The sequence below is a fragment of the Zalophus californianus genome, chromosome 14, assembly GCF_009762305.2.
Source record: "Zalophus californianus isolate mZalCal1 chromosome 14, mZalCal1.pri.v2, whole genome shotgun sequence".
Lineage (NCBI taxonomy): Eukaryota > Metazoa > Chordata > Mammalia > Carnivora > Otariidae > Zalophus > Zalophus californianus.
Window position 1 is genome coordinate 29,127,491 of NC_045608.1, and position 21,866 is coordinate 29,149,356.

A 21,866-nucleotide genomic window follows, 5' to 3' on the forward strand; every position below is an offset into this window, starting at 1 on the left:
CTTCCGGCGTGGGGAGCCCGTAAGCCTGGGAAAGCCGCGGGGGTCACGAGACCCCCAGATGCCCGCGCAGCCCCGAGGCTTGGCGCAGCCCTGGGGGCGGAGCGCCGGGAGGGCTGCATCCCCCGAGTGACAGCGCGCCCAGCCAACGGTGCTCGGGGTCGCGGCGTGCCGCCCCGCCTCTGGCGCCGCAGCCCAATGGCGAGCGCTCAGAGGGCGGGGGGGCGGGGCCTGGGCGGCGGTGGTGGCGCGCGGGCGCGGCACCCGGAAGTCGGCGGCGGCGGAGGCGGTGAGTGTGCGGCTGGCGGACCGGGCGGCGGACTCCTCTCCCCGAAGGGCCGGCCCAGGACCCGGGGCGCGGGGCTCCGGGGGGCGCGGGTAGGGAGGGGAGGGACAGGGCCGCACCTCCCCGCCCTGCCTGTCTCCTTTTCCCGAGGCGTGGAATGGAAATCCTACGGCTGGGTCCGGAGAGACCAACTGACCCCGACGAAGCGCCCCATGCGTTACTCGAAGGCGTTTCCAGTGGTCCCCGCCCCAATGGGAAGCAGGGTCCATTGGCAGGCCGGGCCGGTCTCGCTGCGGGGAAGCAGAGACTAGCGGGCCGGGAGCTGCGTGGTCGCTGCAGGGTGGGTGGGCTAGGGCCTCAGACAGTTCTGAAGCCCTGAGTCACGGTGCCACCACCCTGTGGCCTGTTGCGGGGCAGACGGATGACAGCTGATGTTTGTCTCAGTAGGCAGCAAGTGCTCGGTCATGCCTGCGCTTGGACACGCCTTTTCTGGGGTGGCTCAGTTAGTCTGACCATCCCCCCAGGGTATCAGGGGTGGGGGCTGGACAGGGTTGCACCCAGGGCAAGCGCTGGCCCTGGTGCTTGGCTTTAAGACCCCCTTCCCCGACCCCAGAGTGTCAGGTGCTTCATGGCCTCCCTCGGGGCCACAGCTTTAGAGTGAGCCTTCTGTCCTTGGACTAGTCCGTGAGCCTCAGCCCTTTTCCTCCAGCAGGGATATCACATGCTGGGCTCAGGCCTGGCCTGGCATCCTGCTCCCAGCCTGCTGACTGCTGTTTTGCCGCTGCTGTTTGGGCTCAGAGCTTTCTTCCATGAGGCAGATGTGACGTGATGGCAGCTATAAGGGGTGACTGCAGCTGGTAGTACTTTGGAAATGCTTTCTCGAACTTGCTTGTTAATCCTCTGGGCAACCTTTTTGGGCAGATGTTCATTGGTTGGCTGCTGTCCACGGTGAAGAAAACTCAGGCTGAGGGGCAAGTGGTGTTTCCAAGGTCACTCAGAGCCAGGGCCAGGTCCCAGTGCCTCCGCTCCACCTTGGCTACTGTCTCAGGATCTTGCCGGCTTTGGGTGAGCTGGCTGGTGAGGTGGAAGCAGGAGGACACAACAGAGCTGTTCCCTCTTCTTCAGGATCCTAGAGCTCCCGTCTGGTGGGTGGGCTGCCCTGGTGCCCCCACCTTATCTGGCCTTTGACCATTAGCCCCAGTCCTGTGCCTTCATGTTCCTGGCATGTCCACAGACTGCAGGCCACTCAGACTGGGCTGCTGCCAATGTTTGCTCTGATGTGTGGTGACAACAGCCGTCCCTGAATGAAGGAAACAGGCTGTCAGTTCTGCCCTAGCTGCCCAGCCCCTGCACCGTTGTGCTTGCCTCATGATTCTTTTGTGACCTCGTTCTGTGGGCTTTTTGATCGTGTTTCACCATGGATGTAACTGTGTGTGGTGTTTGGGGGCCTCGCTCCTGTGCCTGGCATCTGTATCAGAGGGTGAAGCTCTCTGTAGGCAGCCCTGGTGCCTGCCTGCAGAGGAAGTGGGCCTGTTACTCCTGAGGACTTCCGTGGAGAAATGAGGGGCCTCCAGAGCATGCCTGGAGATAAACAGCTCGTGGCAGGGAGGCTGGGAGGACTTTTAGAAGTGGTGCCACACTTGTCATTGATGCTCCAGATGTGCAGGAACTGGGTCCATCCTTTGGCCGACATGGCATGTGTGTGAGGGCATCACCGTTGAATCTGGCATTTGTTGGTCCAGACCATGGGGTTGGGTGATGGGCTCCATGAAAACGAGGTCGCTCCAGGTCACCAAGCTGTCTTTCCAGGTTATCATCGCAGTTTTTTTTTTTTTTTAAGATTTAATTTATTTATTTGACAGAGACACAGGGAGAGAAGGAACACAAGCAGGGGGAACAGGAGAGGGAGAAGCAGGCTTCCCGCGGAGCAGGGAGCCCGATGCGGGGCTCGATCCCAGGACCCTGAGATCATGACCTGAGCTGAAGGCAGACACTTTGACGACTGAGTCACCCAGGCGCCCCCCCTTTTTTTCTTTCTTAACTTTCCTTTTTATTTATTTTTTTTTAAAGATTTTATTTATTTATTTGAGAGAGAGAGAATGAGAGACAGAAAGCACGAGAGGGAAGAGGGTCAGAGGGAGAAGCAAACTCCCCGCTGAGCAGGGAGCCCGATGTGGGACTCGATCCCGGGACTCCAGGATCATGACCTGAGCCAAAGGCAGTCGCTTAACCAACGGAGCCACCCAGGCGCCCTTAACTTTCCTTTTTAGATTTGCAAAAATGATATATGTGCACTTAAAAAAGGCTGTCCACCATCTCTTGGCGGCTCCCGACACTCCGGGTACATCTTGGTTGAAATACTCCGTTGTCCTTTATTAAGCATGGGGGCCGCAGTGGTCACTGTGAGGCCGGGCTGGTCCCTGGCTTGTGGGGAAGCCAGGAGGGGCTAAGGTAGAGGGGCTGCCCTATGTCCAGGGCTTTCTGAAATGCTCATTCTTCCCCTCATTTGCGTTGCTCCTTTGAACTGCAGAGACAGTGACACTTGGTGTGGAGTTGAATTAGGGCTCCCCAAACATCGTGGAGATCTCAGAAGAGAGTATCCCTGTAGAAAATTTGTCAAGGTGAAATGCCACTTGGTCAAAATGACGAAACACAGATTGTAGAATCCTCAGTTGCTGAGCTGGGAGGAGGGTGGGGTGTTGCAGTGGGCTGGCTGCTCAGAATATTTACAGACGTCAGGGCTTTCTCAGCCAAGGCCCCTGAACAGCACAGCGACACTGTGTTCCCATGTGTGTTTACCTCCTTTGCTGGCAGCTGCTGGGAGGACATTCCGCGTCAGGCGAAAAGAGCAGCGCATGCTTTCCAGCTCTGCCCCTGGGGGCTGCCACAGTGATCGCACAGGCTGCACTGGGTGAGGCTGAGGTGTCTGGCTCCTCAGCCCTGTCATGTGAAGCCCGAGGGCCCCTGTCCTCTGCATGGCTCCTCAAGACCAGATAGACAGGCTGGCAAGCCTTGAAAATATATTCCGAAATGTGTAAAGTGCTTGGAGCTGAAGATTCTCTGGTCCAGGTAACCTCTGTTCAGAGCCTTCACGTGCACAGCCAGCCGGTGGGAGATGGATGTGATGTGAACCGGGAGCCTCACTTTCCGGGTGTCTAGGCCCTCTTGGCTCTGTGTGGAGGCCACAATAGCTCCCCATTCATTCGTGTGCATCCCTGTCATTCTTTGCTGCATTCTGACCTGGCATGTCTCTCCTCCACTGAGAGGCCTGTTTGCCTTTTCAATTGACAAAGTAAAGTGCTCCCACCGAGGGTGCAGGCCCCCTGCCCCTGGCACCCCAGTTCTCAGGTGTGGTTTTGCTCTCTGCTCAGGTGCTGGTGTCATTATGCAGAATTCTTCAAGAGGCCTGGCTCTGCTTTGAAGGGTTTGTACCAGGGCTGAGTGCACTCTTGCCCGGTCTTGCATGGATAACATCTTTTTCGGCCTTTCTTTTCTCCCTACACCAGCCTGCCCATAAGAGTGCACATAAAGCATGCCTGCTGTTAGTGTGCATGTGTTTTAAATATCCAGCTCCATGCGTTGTACAGGGAGCCCAGCCACACCACTAGCGTCCATACCAAGAAGGTGTGCTAGCACCCGGATGTCCCCTATTCTCCAGACCAGGTGGCCCTGCCCTGAATTCTGCCCTCAGGGATGAGTTTTGCTTATTTCTGGCTTGGATACAAATGCTGAGGTGGTGTGCCGTCTCTGCTGTGGGGTTACTGGGGAGCCGGGGCTCACTCAAGACTCACCTGCTTGCGGCGCTTCATGCTCAGTGCTGGGTGTGACTGGTGGTGGTGGCCCAGCACAATTCATTAGACTTTTAAAGAAGATTCTATGAATAGCCAAGAGGGAGACTTGTCCTTCAGATCCCAGAGCATGTGCTGAAGCTGAGAGGCCTGCCGAGCATGCCGGACCGCCATGGAGCCTGGTGACTGGGTGTCCAGGGTATGGCTGAGGTGGGACAGACCTGACTGACGCCTGGCACCTGGGAAGCAAGGGGTACCTCACACCACCCAACGGAGCAGGGCATGGGCTGACCTGAGAACTAAACCAAAATACAACCATGCAAAGAAGGCAAGGGAAAGGGGCTTTCACTCTGGGGCACAGAGGGTGGCCACTATGCGGTAGCAATGGGAAAACTTGCGGTAAAGTAACAGACTGTTTCCGATAGACAGTGCCACAGGCAAGGCTGCAAGACAGGGCAGGCGTGGGAGGAAATATTGGCAGCTGTGGATCAGACAGCCCGTGAGCCTGCCCACACCACGTGCACTACACTACAGGTCAGTGCAGCAAAAGCCCAGGATTCAATACCCAAATCGGTGATTCGTGGACACAGGCAGGCAGGTGTCTGTAAGATGCGCAGCCCCTGGGGGTTGCCACTGTAACCATGGTGAGAGTGTTTCCTGCCACCCTGAGGAGGGCAGCAGCGGCAGGTTGTGGTGCTGGCGGGACGCCCCCTTGCCCAGCCACTGGTACCTGTACTGGATGTTTGGAGGGAGTTGGGTCAGGTCTGCTCACCTAAGAGCATCGTGCTCTGAGCAGCCATTCTGCCCCCTCCGTCTCTGTCCTAGGAAGATCCTCAGCCCATTTGCAGAGCATGTGCTCCCACAGGAGCTGCTGGTTGTGGTCACAGGAGGCGTGTGGAGCCTTGGGCTGGGGATGGACGAGTGGGCACCAGGTATGGGAGGACGGGTGGGCTGGGAGGAAGGGAAGTGGACAGGCCTTGGTGCAAACGCTGGAGGAGATGGTGCTTGTTGGCGTGGGGTGGGTGGCCGGCACAGTTGGTGTGTGATGCCCATTAGCCCCCAGGCAGGGTGGGCCAGCAGCTGGGTGGCATCTGGAGTGCACAAGAGGGAGATGGGGGTTGGTGACCACCCCCAGCACTGCTGAGGTCTCCCCGTCCCCTGACCAGGTCCTTCCCCGTCTGGGCTAGCGGTGACAGTGAGGTCCGGTCAGGATGGCCCTTGGGCCCCACTTGCCTACTCTACCAGTGAGCCTCTGTGAAGTTGCAGACCTGCCCTCCCTGGCAGCAGAAGCAGATCCTCACCTTTGGTCCATCCAGGTGCCAGGCCTTGTCCCCACATGGCTCTCACCTGAGCCACGGCAGCCTTCACCGCACCTCTTGGCACGTGGCTCTGACCACGGGCTGGTCTGCCTGCCTGCTTGAGTCATTTCCTCGTCATGCTCTTGTTAGACTCCGTGTGGACTGAGGTTTGAGGCTTGACTCAACTGAAGAGCCTGGCTAGTCTGAAAGAGGGAGTGTACCTGGCTGCACTTGGCTGTTAGGACAGCCCTGTTGGTTCCTCTGGAAGACAGGCGAGGAAGAAGGAGGCCCCGGCTGGAGGGGGCAGATTTCAGAGGCAGCCGGGTGAGCAGGCAGGATGGAGCGTGCAGAGAATGCTCGAAAGCCTTAAAACTTCCGTGCCCGTGCTGAGACTGACAGCTGGACTCATGACCCATTCTTCCAGTTTTGCATTACCAGTGGTTAGAGCAGGGCAAGGCAGAAGTTGGGATCCAGGAAGACTTCCTCTGGCTTTCTCAGAGAGAAGAAAGAGAGGAAGAGAAGAAAGAGGCCCGTGGCTTTGGTTTGAAGGGAACTTTTTGCTTTTGCCTCACACCTCGTAGGTCCTTCCAGCTGGGGCTCAGGTGTGCCCAGGGACTGTAGGTGTGTGCAGGGAGTGCAGGCCCTGGGCCACACAGGTGGTTGCCCTGGATCTGCCCGGGCTCCCGGTGCAAGGACCTGGTAGAGGTGCACGCTCAGGCTTGGGGAGGCCACCCCAGGGGACGCAGTGCTTCCTTCCACAGTGTGTCCTGGGCGGGCCAAGGACACAGTGGGCGTCCCAGGCTGAGTGAGCAGGTGTGAGGTGTGGTGTGGGTGTGCTGTCTTCATCCGTGCACGTACAGCCTCATGCACCTGCTTGGCCTCAGTCACAGTCCCTGGGTTGGGGGCCTTTGTTAGATGCCATCAGAGAGAACGTACTTCAGAGCTGCAGCCTTTCTGTTTCCCACAGGACTTCATGCGGGCCCTGTTCAATTCCAGAAACGTCCTGGGTAGTTTTTTTTTTTTACAACAGAGTCGTCACTGGGTCACGGAGGTCAGCTTTTTATGTGAAATCTTGGTTGTGACAAAGATTGCCTGGTTGCCGTGTGCAGCTACGAGAGACCGTGTGAGTTCTGGAATGTGGCGTCGCTAGGAAGCCATGGTGGGGATGCTCCAGAGGCTGGGAGCTTGAGTTACTGACTGCTGACGTCGCCTCCTCACCAGTGGGGCCCAGCCCCCTGGTTTTCTTTATGGAATAGTCCAGGCCATGGTAAGCGCCTCTTCGGGTACACACAGCGTGAAATGATATGCGCCCCCCCGCCCTCAGCCACTGTGCCATGCAGGTGTTTTGGGCACTTGTCAGGATGGTCGGCACCTCATAGGCTCCATTTTCCAGCCCCACTGCTCGCATGGCTTCCCCTCCTTGGTCTGGGCCACTGTCCGGGGTCTTCCATCCCTGTGGGCAGCTCCGAGGCCCGGCTGCACCCTTAAGGTTGTGGCATTTGTGAGACAGCACCCCCGGCGGGACCACGTGTGGACATGGTGACGTTTCGTCAGGCTTTCCCAGGGTTGAGCGCTGAGAGAACAGTGAGGCCACCAGGGCTACTGCAGTGGGCATGTTGGCTTCTTAGCGTTTCCATGATGGCGCCGGGGGCAGTGGTTTGTGGATGTGCCAGGGTGGTGTCGGGGTGCAGTGCTGGGGTTATCCTGGCCTTCTGGGGGGGGGGTTCTGGGAGCAGATGCAGGGTCGGGAGGCTCACTTGGTTCTAGCAGCCTGCATGTGCCTGCTCCTCTCTGAGTGCAGCCAGCAGGCACCCCCCACAAGCGCACTGCTGAAGCTCCCGGGGAGAGGGGAATCACCCCTGTGAAGCTCCTGGCTTGGGAAAGTTTTCCCCAGCTGGCCTGTCCTCTGCTCTATGGCAGCGGGGGCCCGGCCTTCTCTGGGTCTGTGTGTCACCCTCCCAGAGAGCCAGATTCTGTGGCACCTGCCCCTTTTTGGCGGGGGTACTCTTTTCCATGTGCTGGGTTACCCGGCTGCCCTCCTGGTTGCTGTGAGGCCAAATGAGGGAAAAGGAGGGAAAGTGAGCCCTTTCCAAGTGAAAAGGATGGGTCTGTGACATTTAAGTGCCATCCGCAAGCCTGGGGGTGGGTGTGCACATCACCATTGTAGCCTCCTTCGCCTGCTGGAGCCCACAGCATCCTGGGAGCAACAGGCAGAGGTGGGGTGCGACTTCCTTCAATGCTTGGATGCTTCACTACCTTAAGGTGTCCCCACCGAGGTTGCCAAGGTCCATGGGTGAGGTTCCTGATCAGACCTCCCCAGGACCTTCCTGCCTGTCTCTTCCTCTAGCTGTGGGCTGGCTCTGGCTTGGGGGCTGCCATGGGCATGCAGACACTCCACGGAGGGCCTGGGCTTGCATTCCTGGTGGAGGTGGGGACAGGGGCCGGGGATGTCACTGAGGAAGCCAGGCACGCTTTTGCCCGGGACGCCATCCTCCCTTACGGACTTTATCACCCCGGGTGTCCTTCAAGGGTGAGCTCCCCATGACAAGCAGAGAAGCCACCAAGCATGGAAGTGGGGGCCTATAGAAGCCCTTCCCCATCTCTTTCCCACTGTGCCAGCCTCGGAACCCTGGGAAGTGGAGAGCAGTGTTTTCTTAGTGCCCCAAGTGGCCAGGCAGGCAGGTGTGCAATGGCCCGAGCAGAACTCAGTTTGCCCCTGTTAGCAGTTCCAGCCTCCTGCCCGCCCTGTGTCCAGCCTGCGAGACAGTGACTGGGAGCACAGTGGCTGTATCTGGAGCTCGCTTGGGGAGCCCTGAAAGTCAGCAGGAGTGAGAAGGTGGCCCAACAAGTAGGGTGTCAGGGAGGATTTCACTAGGGCCTGGGTGGGGGAATGCTGGGAGAAGGGCCCTGCACCCATGGGACCTGCCTAGGTGAATGAGATTGCGGGGGTGGTGGGACGTGGAGCTGAGAAGGGGTGGGGCAGTGGGCAGCGGGCCTGGCTTGAGTGGGGGGCGAGGGATTGGAGAGAAAGGCAGTTCCTGATGGTCCCCTCCCCAGGGGCTGGCTTTCCTCTGGTCCTTCCCTCCCAATGACCACGTCTTCATCGAGGCCGCAGCCCTGGGCTTTGTGCCCACACCTCTGGCGCCAGGCTGCCTGGAGACCCATCAGTGGCCTTTCCTCCAACCACAGAGCCCTCTCTGCTACCCCTGTCTGGAGGGCAGGTCTGCCACCCACACAGGCTGGCTAGGATGGTGAGGTCCTGCAGCCAAGTTGGAGGGCTCTGCTTCTGGCTTGTGAGCATCAGTCGCCAGAGCTGCCCCCAGTGGATGGCCTTGCCCAGCAGCTGGGCACGCAGCCCGGAGAGGTGCACAGCAGGCCAAGGCCTACATGATGGCCTCTTCTGACAACCCAGAGCTGCATGTCCTTGGTGGGGCAGCATGTCCCTGGTGGAGCAATCCTCACAACAATCCTCTGTCCTGGTAGGGCTCTGGGTGGGTGGGATTTCAGAAGTGATGGGTTGGCAGGGCTTCTCCCATTGACCATGTTTGGCCTGGTTGCCACAGGCAGTGCCGGTTGGCCTCTCCTGCAGTATTCTCATTTGTGGGAGAGACTAGCTCCCTGGGAGTGAGAGGCCTATGTCTTCTGTGCTGGACCATGGCCCTGTGGCAGGTTCCCATCCCCTGCACCTGGCGGGTGGGGCCCCTCTCGGCCCACTCCTGCTCCTCCCATGCCTGAAGTACCCTCCCCCGCCACCTCCGTGTGGCTTCTCCAAGGCTTGGGGGCAGAGGGTTTGGAGTGGCATGGTGTTCGTGGTTTATGTTGAAACCTGGAGCAAGGATGGGCAGGGTCTGGGCATCTCATCCCACCTTCTCCCAGCTGGGGCCCAGTTCACAGACCCTCTTTACAGATGCAGGTCCCAAACCTTGCTCTAGTAGGTGCTGTGTTCTGGGAGGGTACTGCACGGACCCTCCCCAGTCCCAGGGCTCCCCAGGCTAGTGCACTTGGAGCTCAGTGGACACGGAAGCACACACACACAAACACCCACACATGACTATACACTCACACATGCATGCAGACCTCAAGGCCTCACGTACATGCACATACGCCGAACACTCCCTCACCCCCCTTGCTTCTGAGGCTCTTCTGGGGGCATCTTTTTGGCTCCCTTCAGTACCTCCACAGCCTCTGTGTTGTCCATTCCCTGGCTGTGGCTGCTGGCTCTGCCCTGCAGCCGTGCCCTGGCTCAGGCACACATGCAGGGCTAGAGACCCTCAGTCACCTTGTCCAGGGTCAGTGGCCTCAGGATTTCATCTCTATTCTCAGCTCAGTTAGGGGAAAAGATCTGCTGGCCCTATAGAGGCCGCCAGGTTCTCGTTCTTGCTCCTGTGGCCACCCTCCACGTGGTGTGTCCAGGGCCAGTGAGCATTGCAGGCAGCAGGGGACAGTCTGGCCCGTGCTGATGTGTGTGAGCACTTAGGGAGATGGTTGGGCGGTGCTGGTGAGCGTCACCGTGTCTGGCGTATGGTTCTGCCATGTCCGCAAGGGTCAGGGGCATCCCAGAGGCAGTTCTCTTCTGGGCCAGGGAGCATTGCAGGTTCGGGGAGGCAGTGGTGTGTTGTCTGCTGTTTATTCAACACATTTTTTTTTCCTTTTCCCGCAGACTGGTGACCCTGTGTGAACAAAGCTGCTCTCAGGGACCCATGTGCATCATCTTCTTTAAGTTCGATCCTCGCCCTGTTTCTAAAAATGCATACAGGTAACCCCCTTGCTCTGTGTCTGTTGTCCTCCACTTGGCCTCGGGTGCCCCACAGTCCTCATAATACCCTACAAGCTGTACAGGCTGGGCCTGCCCTGTCCAACAGCAGTTATTCAGTGTGGGGTGCAGCAGTGGGTACCGCCCGGTGGCAGGAACGCTGAACTGACATACGAAGGTGCAGAGGCTTAGCTGCTTAAGGTCGCTGGAGGGGCAGGACAGAGGAGCCATGTTGGGCCAGGTAGGGGCGCAGCCCTGTGGTTTCTGCAGGGGCGCCAGGGGCAGCAGAACTGGCTTGATGAGCAAGAGCCCCATTTAGACTGGGCTCCTCTGTGTTGCCAGTGGTAAGTCTGGGTGGTGGTGGCAACACAGGGTCTGTGGGTCCTGAGCTGGGGAATGGGGGTGGGGGTGGGGAAGCTGGGAGACCAGCAGAGGTGGGAAACTGAGGCCAGAGAGGGATGAGACATGATCCAGTGCACCCCCCTCCTCCCCACGACCTTGGGCTCTGGATGTGCCCCTCTGTTCCCTGGGGCACCCAGTGGGAATTTTTCCGTGTTTTTCCAAGTATGAGGCTGAGAGGTAACCCACAACCAAAATGACATTTTAAACTGATCACTAGTACGATTGCTTGGAAAGTTTTCATCATTTTGAAATCTATACCAGAAATGATATGAGCCATTTTGATTAGCTTCTTAGACTTGAGTCACCATGCAAAATTGCACAGACACCATGATGCCTAATTTCGTGCAGAATGAAACTCATTCCAGGCCAGGGGTTGGGGACTGAAGAGTCCCCAGTGTTCCCATCATGCAGAGGAATGGACAGCAGGGCCAGGCCAGGGTCCTGGAGCTGACCCCGCACGACCCCCAGCAGAATGAGCTGGGGTGCAGCCAGTGGGCAGGATCCAGGGGCAGTGATTTGAGCAGGGGGAAGTGTAACATCCAGAATTATTAACTGTTAACAGGATTGGAATGGCCTGGGTGGAACCCCGTGTTCCACCCTCAGGCTGAGAGCCAGACCTTGCCGGAGAGGTTCAGCCGCGGCACACTGGATAGCAAAGAAATCGCTGGGGTGCCACGGCAGCAGAACTTGCTAGGATTCTGCCCTCCCGTGTGCTGGCAACTGTCGCGGGAGGATATTGGGGGGAGGTGCTGGCCACTGGGTGCGTGGGGGAAGCCACATGTGTAACCGGACTCATCCTGGGGGAGCCGGGCACATTGCCAGGTGTGTCCTGCGGTGGGACGCCACCGAGGTAGAGGTAGAGCGCCCTCTACTGACGAAACTTAATATGGTACTAGCCCCAAAGTTCAGCTGCTTTATCATGAGGAGGCAGTGAAGGGCAAATTTGGGGCTGAGACATAATAGCTGGATTACTGACACGGTCTACCCCTTTGGCTACTGAGGTTTCATGTGCACCCTTCTATGCTCACATGAACTCTCACGCACCAACAAAATGACTCTGTTTTGACCTGGAGTGAAGGATTTCTCACACGGGGACATGCAGCCTCACAATTCCTGAGTCTGTTGCTGGCTATATTTACTACCAGATTCAGCCGCAGCCTCCCTGGAAATCTTGTTTCTCAAGGTTACCTCCAGTCTTCTGCCAGTAAAATAAACATGGGAAGAAGGAGGAAGGAGCTGTCTTGCTTTCGCTCGGGACCTGTGCATCACTGCCAAGACCTCTCCTCATAATGACTCCCAGTGGATTGTGATTTGAGACAACCTTAGTGTTTCTCTCCAGTGTATTCCAAAGCCCTAAGCCAAAAACTAAACATACCACAGCTGGTGACTGACTGAATACACTTGTTGTTTACCCTATTGCGTGGGGGGGGGGGGGGCAAGAGGGACTTCCGGTAGCTGCTCCTACTGTAGCTGTGGGGTTGTCTGGCCCTTGAGAATGGGTGGGCTGTGGGCCCTTGGTATTCATGCTTCCGTACGTGTGTGATGGAGAAAAGGACGGGAGGAGCAAGGAGGGGGCCACATGGGAGGGACACTGCAGCAGGGCCAGTGAGGAGAGGCCAAGCCTGGGCCTGTCAGAGATTGGAGAGGGGTTCCCAGTACCTAGAGTGGAATGGGGAGCAGGCCAGGCTCCAGGGCCATCAGTGTGGTGGGGAGGAGGCCCTGGCTAGGCAGTGCTGCCAGGAGCCAATGGGGCCAGCAGGACCTGCCCCAGCGTCCCTCACTTGGGCTCCCTCCTGCTTTAGCCATCCCTGTCCTGGCCTGAGATGCACCAGCCTCTGCCTGCCTGCGTTGGCATGCACTGCTGTGTCTTCATCTCCCACCCCCCAACCTAATAAATGGCAGGAATAGGAGTGTGTGCCGTTCTAACCATTGACAAGTGTCCAGTTCAGTGGCATTAAGTACATTCACGTCGTTGTGCAACCATCCCCACCATCCATCTCCAGAACTCTTCATTGTCCCCAGCTGAATCTCTGTCTCCACCAAACACTGACTTCCCGTTTCCCTCCCCCCAGCCCCTGGCAACCACCAGTCTACTTGGTTTCAATGACCTTGACTACTCTGGGGAATCTTAGTATTTTTGTGTGACTGGCTTATTTTATTGAGCATAGTGTCCTCAAGATCATGGTGTAGCATGTGTCAGAATCTCTTTCCTTCTTAAGGCTCAGTAACATCCCACTGTATGCAGGACCACATTTGTATCCATTCATCTCTTGATGGACACTTGGACTATTTCCACTTCTTGTCTATTGTGAGTCCTACTGCCGTGGAGATTAGCATACAAGTGTCTGTTTGAGTCCCGCTTTCCATTCTCTTGGGGGTATACCCTGAGGCAGAATTGCTGGATCATATGGCAGTTCTGTTTTCAACTTTCTGAGGAACTGCCACATTGTTTCCCGCGAGTGTCTTTCGATGGTCGTGCCATAGGCTTCTCGAGCCATGCCAGCCCATGTATCCGTTTGGTGGCGGAGTATGTCTTCACGGTGTGTCATCATTGTTCATTGTCCAGACCAAGTTCTCTCCCACCAAGCCAGACAAGCCAGGTGCCAGGGCCACCATCCACTTGGACTCTGCTGCCCACCAAGCTGGTCCACATGGCTGGGGCCCATCGAAGACCCTGTGCTCCGTGTGCTGTCTTAGGCACCCTCAGTATCATCACACGTGCAGTGGCCTCTTGGCACTTGGGGTAATGGGAAGCACCTGGTTTTGTTTGTGGGTTGAGTTCATCCCTGCAGTCATTGCTGCTCCAGGGTCAGATGGTTGCGAAGGGGACTTTTATAGCTGGAATGGTGGCCATCCTTGCCATGGAAAGTTGACCTTTGAACAACATGGATTTGAACTGTGCAGGTCCACTTACATGCTGATTTTTCTTTTTAAGATTTTATTTATTTATTTGACAGAGAGAGACACAGCGAGAGAGGGAACACAAGCAGGGGGAGTGGGAGAGGGAGAAGCAGGCTTCCCGCTGATCAGGGAGCCCGATGTGGGGCTCGATCCCAGGACCCTGGGACCATGACCTGAAGCTGAAGGCAGACACTTAACAACTGAGCCACCCAGGCGCCCTGACATGCTGATTTTTTAAAGTACAGTACGATAAATGTATTTTCTCTTCCTTACGATTTTTTTTTAAGATTTTTAATTTTTTTTCAAGTAATCTCTACACCCAGTGTGGGGCTCGGACTCACAACCCTGAGATCAAGAGTCATGGGTTCCACCGATGAGCCAGCGAGGCGCTCCTCTTTATGATTTTCTTAATACTGTTTTATTTTTCTCTAGCTTACTTTATTGTAAAAAATATGGTATGATACACATAATATATAAAATACATGTGAATTGAAATGTTTATGTTATTGGTAAGGTTTGTGGTGAACAGTAGGCCAGTACTAGTTAAGTTTTGGTGGAGTCAAAAGTTATACATGGATTTTTTGGGGAGCCTGGGTGGCTCACTCGGTTAAGCATCTGCCTTTGGCTCAGGTCATGATCCCAGGGGGCTCCCTGCCTAGTGGGGAGCCTGATTCTCCCTCTCCCTCTGCTGCTTCCCCTGCTTGTGCTCCCCCCTCCTCTCTCCCTCTCTCTTGGTCAAATGAATAGATAAGATCTTAAAAAAAAAAGTTATACCTGGATTTTTGACTCTGCGGGGAGGGGGGTTGGTGCCCTTAACACCTGTGTTTAAGGGTCAGCTGTCTATGTAAATTATTTAAATATCTGTCTGCCCTACAGAAAAGAATGAGACATCCTCACCCTTGATGCTGTGGGCAGTGTCACCCATGGCTCTGTCATTGCCAGATGCTGATCTCACAGGAATGTGTTTTCTGACCTCCCAGGAGTCAGTTCCTGGAAGATGAGCCTGTCCCTGTCATGCCCTGCCTGGGACTGGCCCAGTGATGGTGGCGCTTGGTCTGTGCCTGCCACTTTGCAGGCCTGCTGGTGAAAGGCACGGCTCCTGAAGCATCTCTTCTCTTGGGCCTCGTTCAAGCATCGTATCATCTGTTTCCCCACGAGAGAAAGTATAGCCCACTGCGGAGCAAGCATCTTGTGGTCTCTTCCCCCCAGATTTAGCAGTCACAGTGTGTTGCTGAGTGATGCTCACCGGGTGCAGGCAAGGAGGGAGCCAGCTCAGCACCTGCCCAGGGAGTGAATGTGAGCATGGCCATTTCTGCAGAGAATCTCCAGGCCTGACGCTGGGCTAGGCCCTGGTGTCATGGATCCCATGGTCTACACCTCCCATCCCCCATGTCACCATCCCACTGCCCCTCGCTGTTGGGGATACCCATCCCTCCAGATGTGGCAGTGGTCCCCAGGTCACATCCCACTGCTGCCTCCCCGCAAGCACTGCCCTGGCATGACTCCCCAAATGCCCTCAGGCCTCCCCATCTGTCTTCTTGGTGCTGAGCTGGCCCTGGTAAGGTGGGCTCCTTGGGTGTCACTCCTCCTGGGGTTGCCTGTGGCATGAGGCATCATGGCCCCTGCCCAGATGTGGGACTCCCCTGGGTGATCCCAGCCTCTGCCTCCCATGCCTGTTGTTACCTGGCACTTGGAACCTCCAATTTTTGGTGATGATTACCCAGTGTGAGTACTGTCTGGGCGCCTGTTGGTTCTGTTCGTTTTAAATTTTAGTACGGATATCTGCAGCACTGAGGCAAGGAGTGTAGCAGATAAGAAATTATTTTAGCAGTCTGTGAGATGCTGACTTAGAACTTTTCTGTGCTGCAGCTTTGCCCCGGAATCCTAGTGACCTTGCTCTGTAGAGGCAGTGGCGTTTCCCTGGGATTCTACTTATTTCCCTGATTGTAAAGGGGTACGTGCTCTTTGAAAAAAAGTCATACCCTACAGGATGTACAAAGTAAAATGTGAGCTCCCGTAACCCCTGTGGTAGGCTGATGGCTCCCAAGATTCCTGCCCCCGCTATACACACCAATGTCATTCATTCCCCTGGTTGTGTGTGGGGCTGTGGGGCTAAATGTGAAGGGATTTTACCAATGTGACAAAAGTCCCTAATCGGTTGAGTTGGAGTTAGTCAAATGGGAGCAGTCCTGGGTGGGTCTGACGTAATCAGGAGAGCCCCCAGGTGGGGCCAAGCCCCTTCCTGAAGAGGTAAGCTGCTGTGCTTGGAGGGGCCCATGGCCAGGAACTGGGGGTGGCCTCTAGGAGTTGAGAGTGACCCCGGCCTAGGATGGGAATTCTGCAGCAACCTCAGGAACATAAGGAAGATGCCGAACCTCAGCGACACCCTGCTGGGCAGCACCTCGGGTGCTACCTCAGGGGCCGCTGAGCAGAGCACCCAGCACATCCCGGCCTGCGCTCCTGACCACGGACTGAGATGAGAAGTAGGCGTCGCTCTAAGCCGCTGTATACGCACGCTTTGTGTGTGGCAATCTGTGGGGCCCCATAGAAAACCAGTATGCTTCCCATCAGGTAGCACTGTCATGGCTGTCATATAACCACCATCTTTATCAAAATGTCTGTGTAGACTCATGAGCTGATTCCCCTTGTTGGTTCCAGTCTGGAGGACCTGCTGGGCGAGCTGTCACATCCTTCTGGTGGCTTCCACGGGACTCATCACTGCTGGTGACATCACTGGGCCATGGGCCTGTGCACCTGCTATTTGGCGCTAAACTCTCCCCAGATGGTGCACAGACTTGCCCCTCAGATGGTGCAGAGATCCCCCACACCATAGTACACAGATTCACCCCCCCGAAATGGTGCCCTGACTCACCTTCTAGACGACACACAACTCACCTGCCAGATGGTGCACACGCCTACGTCCCCCAGATAGTGCACTGACTCACTGCCTAGATGGTATACAGACGCACCCTCCCAGATGGTGTGCAGACTCAGCCATCCCAGATGGTACACACTCACTCCCCAGATGGTGTGCAGACTCCGCTATCCTAGATGGTGTGCAGATTCACACTCTCAGGTGGTACACAGACCTACCTAGTACCTCCAGACAGTGCACAGACTCACCCCCAGTAGCAGAGTGAGGAGTGCCCATCGATGAGTAATTAGTGGTTTCAGTTATTAGAACAAAACAAACCTGACTTGCTGTCCTCAGAGCCCCTGACTGGTGGGCATGGCCCCTGCCCCTGGGCGCTGTGGCACAAATGGACTTTTATTGGTGTTGCAGTACCCGGAAGTGGTGAGTGAGGGAATACTTTCTCTTACTTGGAGCCTTGATGTGGGTACTCATCATGCCCACATGTCTCCCAATTAGGTATTTAATGAAATCCCCAGCAAACCACTAGCAATTCAGCTAAATAGTGACTCTTGTGGCAGAAATAACTGAGCAGTTATTAATATTCCTAGTTATTAACAAATGCGTGTCACTGCTCCTTGTTTTAAAAATAGTAGGGAGTTGAAAATCTTAGGACAGAAGGTTCTGCTCAGTCAGCTTTTTTTTTTCTCCCTAAGTTTTCCTTTTCTGGAGACTTACCTAAGAATCAGAACCAGAAGTCAATAGCACCAGTCTCCATTTGGGAAGCACCTCCCCGGCCTCCCTGGCCCCCCCGACCCCTCTCAGCACAGGTGTCAGGATGAGTGAGCAGAGGAGTGGTGCTGGGCGGCAGAAGGTGGACACTGTTTTATGACTACGTGGAATGACCTCCACCCACAGGGGTTGGTGGGGTGCCCGGCCCATACACGCAGCCTGTGGGAGCAGTGCTAGCTGGGTTGGGTCCAGAATTGAGTCGCAGAAGGAAGGGACAAAGCAGATGTGGCAGAAGATAGAGGTCAGGGCCCGGCTGGCTTCTTCCTAAGGCTGTCTTCCTCAAACCGGGGCTGGGGTCCAGCAGGTTGAGCTGCAGAGGATTGTTCTGTGAATGGCTGGGTTTCGTATCAGGGACAGCGACTCCTCCCTAAGTGCCTGTCCCTGAGACCTGGAGCAGCCTGGAGTGCTGTGTCTGGGGGGATAGAGGGCTGCCGCAGCCTGGACAGGTGTCCCGAAGGTGGTGAGACTCCCAGGGCAGATCTGGAGGGTTTGATGGCCACCGCCAGGCCTTGGCCATGTTGGTGCCTGTGGCTGGGGCTGCGTGGGGAGGTACAGATTTGTGGGGGGGGGCTACCACACGCTGTGTGCACAGGATGAAAGTGCTTCTATGGGCCTGGGCAGTGGTGCGGGTGCCAGTTTCACTTTCAGTTTTATAAACTTTGTTAACTCACATTTTACCACAAGCAAATGTCCATAAAAATCTTATTTTTTTTTTTTTAAGATTTTGTTTGTGCGAGCCGGGTGGAGGTACGGAGGGAGAGGGACAGGCGGACTCTCCGCTGAAGCAGGGAGCCCGATGCGGGACTTGATCCCAGGACCCTGGGATCATGACCTGAGCCGAAGGCAGATACTTAACTGACTGAGCCACCCAGGCGCCCCTAAATGTTCATGAAAATCTAAGAGTCAATACAAAAATTATTTTTGAAGACTCCTTAGGATCTGACCACTGACTAGACTGACTTGGTTTCAGACTCAGTGTGACCACAGGCGGCCAAGCCGTAGCTCCTGGCCCCGTGTCCTTTGTGCACCTGCCCGTGGTGCTCAGAGGTTCCTTTGGCTGTCGCTTCTTAGACCCAGAGGTCTCATGGACGTGGCAGCCCCACTCAGTCACAGTCTGTGTTCTTATTTAAAAGGGCAAAGCCCACTAGAAGCTTTGTTTTCTTTTTTTTTTAAGATTTTATTTATTTGAGAGAGAGAGAGAGAGAGAAAGAAACAGCATGAGAGGGGAGAGGGTCAGAAGGAGAAGCTGGATCCCTGCTGAGCCGGGGGCCTGATGCAGGACTCGATCCCAGGACTCCGGGATCATGACCTGAGCCAAAGGCAGTCGCTTAACCAACTGAGCCGCCCAGGTGCCCAGAAACTTTGTTTTCTTATGTTAAAACTAGAACTCTTTTGAAAACGTTGACATCTTCTCTGCTTGCCAACAAAAAACTTGTTGGATTCATAATGCAAAAAACTAGAGAAACACAGAAGTTCTTACCCACTTCCTTCCCCCAAACACCCCAAAACGCAGGACAGCAGCCTCCAGAGATCCTGTGCTCTGCCGCTGCTCCACATGTCCCCAGGGCCCTTCTGGTGGGCCTGCTCACATTTCTAGGAAGTCACGGGCTCACTGGGGATGGCCTCGGGGGAAGGGACAGATGGGCAGAAGGGGTACTTCTCTGCCACCGGCGCACCTGGGACATGCCTGTGCAGGTCCTGCTGCCCTTTTTGGATAAGTGGGGTATGCAAGGTGGGATGGGATATGTGTCTTTGCCCAGCATCGCCTGTCTGTCAGGGTCAAGGTCCTGGGGCACAGTCTTTGCTGAAGTCTCCCTAGGAAACCCACATGTCTGGCGCCATCACTGACCTTTGTCTCCTGAGGGTTCCTGTCCTCTTTAGGACTTGCCTGTGTTGCTAACGGAGGCAAATTTTCTTTGTTAACAGGAGAAAAAATTGGCTTTTCTGTTTTCCCCTGAGACCTTTAGTCATGCTTTCTCTTTCAGGCTCATCCTGGCGGCCAACAGGGATGAATTTTACCACAGACCATCCAAGCTAGCTGACTTCTGGGGGAGCAACAATGAGGTCCTCAGTGGTGAGTCTTCGGGGGGGCAGCCACAACATGGCAGGAAGTAGGAGCCCCAGAGTGCTTTTAACTGTTAGTGGTACTGCCTCTCAGTGTAAGTGCAGAATGAAGGAGTGGACACTGACTGGTCTCATGGGGGAGGCTCCCAGGTTGGGGTCTGGGGCCAGCATTGAGGTGACCAGCCCCGAAGTGTCTACCCAACACCATCCACGTGGTTTCATGTGTTGTGGGTTCCCAGAGAAGGAGCTGGAAGGATCAGTTGGTTTTATTTGTATCCACCTTTTCGCTGTGCACGTGTGGTTGGGTTTGTATGAGGTGCAGGTTCACATTCGGTCACTCTGTGAAGCATCGTAGTTTGTGTGTGTGTGTGTGTGTGTGTGTGTGCGTGCATTCATGCACACGCGCGCGCACACACATTTCTCTTTACACACCAGCACGCCTCGCTCCAGAGATGGTCTGGATTTGGGGAGCAGAGGCTTGGTTGGAGCACATTCAGATGGGAGCTGCATGAGGAGTTCCCACAGAGGGAGGCAGAAGCGGAGGTGACAGCTGTGTCCCCTGCTAGCTCAGCGGGCAGCCTCCCTGAGCCCTGTGGACAGAGAGCAGTTTCTGCCCATGGGGTGGACAGGGGTCTACTTGAAAGGCACGTGGATAGGTGTTGGCCAGGCCAAGGTCCCTCTGCCTGCGAGCTAGGTATCAGGGAAGCACAAAGGAGCCTGGCAGGGCTGACAGGGGTGCTCAGGTGCCCAGTGGGCTGAGTGAATGGCCTCAGGGTTCTGGGGACACCAGGTGTGCCCTGCTTCGCCTGCAGCATCTAAAAGCTTGACTGGAACTTATACAGAAGGCCTCCTGTGTAGACTGGTTGCGCGTTGGTGTTAGGAAAACACTGCCCAGGCTGGATTGTTCTGGTGCCATGTGGGAAGAGGACAGGAGTAGAGAGACTGAGGCAGGGCAGTGTTGTGGACAGGAGGTCTGGCAGGTGGTGGGGAAAGCTGTTGTGACCCTGTGAGATGAGACCCCTCTCACTGAGAGCAAGAGGGAGAAGAGGCTAGGTCTCTGGGTTATGTCTTGGCCTCCTCAGAAGCTGCACGGGAGACCTCGGAAATGTCTAGACGTGCAGACAGAAGTGGGGGGCCGGAGACCCCTGTTGTGTAAGCTCCAGGTACTTCAGTACAGTAACCCCAGGGGGGCCATGTATGTGGGGTCCTTGGCTGGGCCAGCCATGGCTCTCCCAGGGGTCGAGGGTTAGGCCTGCAGGGCAATGTGAGGAGGGCTGAGGAGAGCCTGTGGGCCTGGCCAGTACCATGCCAACCATCCTGAGCTAGAGTAGAATGGAAGGGGGTCATGGGGATGGGGCAGGCTGTGTGTGTTGCTGCTGCAGGGCATGAATGGGTGGCTGTAGTGGCGTCGGGGGATGGGGACTGGTCAGGGTGGGTGGGGTGAGGGGTGAGGGCCTGATGGCACTTCTTGAGTTTTTTTGTAGAACAGGGCACAGATGAAGGGTTAGCCTGTTTGGGCTCCTTTGGCCATCCTGGCCACCTGGGCTCCATGCTGCTTAGGCACTCAGGCCTGCACCCTGCCCCTAAATCAGGGCCAATCCCTGCTGAGGGGTTCCAGCCACTTGGAATCCTTCACCCTTTGTAGTGATTTGGAGTTGGTCTCTGGCATGCTGATACGGAGCTCCTGCCTAGTGGGAGGGTGGCCCTGCTGCATGACAGTGCTGGGTGGGCCCAGTGGCCACTGCACCCGTTAGGGCTGGAAGACACTAAGATCCACATCCTCCCACCATCTGACATACCAAATTGTGTGCAGAATTGTAGGCCAGTGGTTCTCCAAATGCGATCTGTGAGCTAGTAGCATCAGCATTGCTTGGAAACTTGTTAGAAGTTTGGAAAAATTCGGGTATTATTTTTTAAAATATTTTTTCTGTCTCCTGCTCTCTCTTCTTGGTCTCTTTCCCTCTCTCTGCCTATTCACACATATATTAGTTTTCTTGAGGTTGTCCCACACTTTGATGACGCTTGGTTCATTTTATTAAAAGATTTTATTTCTCCGTTTTTTAGAGAGAGTGTGCACACGGGTGTGCATGAATGAGGGGAGGGGCAGAGGAAGAGAGAGAGAATCTCAAGCAGATACACTGCTGAGTGCAGAGCCTGACTCGGGGCTCAGTCTCACGACCCTGAGATCATGACCTGAGCCAAAATCAAGAGTCAGACACTTCACCGACTGAGCCACCCAGGCACCCCTGATAATGCTCAATTCATTTTTAAAAACCCTCTTTTCTCTCTGTTTTATTTTAGATCATTTCTATTGCCATAACTTCACATTCACTAATCTTTCTGTGGTGTCTAATCTGCTTTTTAACCCCATTGTATGTTTTTTCTCTCACACATTGTAGTTTTTATCTCTAGAAATTCAATTTTTCCATCTTCTTTGTATGTTCTTAACTGTTTTAGCATACAGAGTATAGTTTTAGTAGCTGTTTAAATATCCTTGTCTGTAAAGTCTGATGTCTGTGTCAGTTCCAGTTCAGTTTGACTAGATTGATTGAACTTTTAGTAAGCAGGGTCATGTTTTTCTGCTCCTTTGCATGCTTGGTAATTTTTGATTGGATGCCAAACATTTATGGGTTTTATCTTGTTGGGGACCGAATATTTTTGTATATCTATAAATATTCCTGCGCTTTGTTCTGGGACACAGTCAAGATGCTCAGAAACAGTTTGATCCTTTCAG

General features: G+C 55.3%; 1 protein-coding gene across 7 annotated transcripts in view; it reads left to right on the forward strand.

Annotated features, from left to right (window-relative positions):
* Positions 1-236: 236 nt before the first annotated feature.
* The window catches only part of TANGO2 (transport and golgi organization 2 homolog), a 37,080-nt gene continuing 15,450 nt past the window's right edge, over positions 237-21,866 (forward strand). The window contains exons 1-4 of one of the 7 annotated variants that reach the window (XM_027577063.2): positions 3,145-3,352; positions 3,655-3,707; positions 10,030-10,125; positions 19,054-19,142. In XM_027577063.2, coding sequence (XP_027432864.1) covers positions 3,314-3,352; positions 3,655-3,707; positions 10,030-10,125; positions 19,054-19,142 — 277 coding nt within the window. In that variant the 5' untranslated portion in view covers positions 3,145-3,313. Of the gene's footprint in view, positions 376-1,084; positions 1,128-3,144; positions 3,353-3,654; positions 3,708-4,500; positions 4,606-10,029; positions 10,126-19,053; positions 19,143-21,866 lie in introns of those variants that run through there. The other 6 variants (XM_027577066.2, XM_027577067.2, XM_027577068.2 and 3 more) reach the window with 6 other exon arrangements.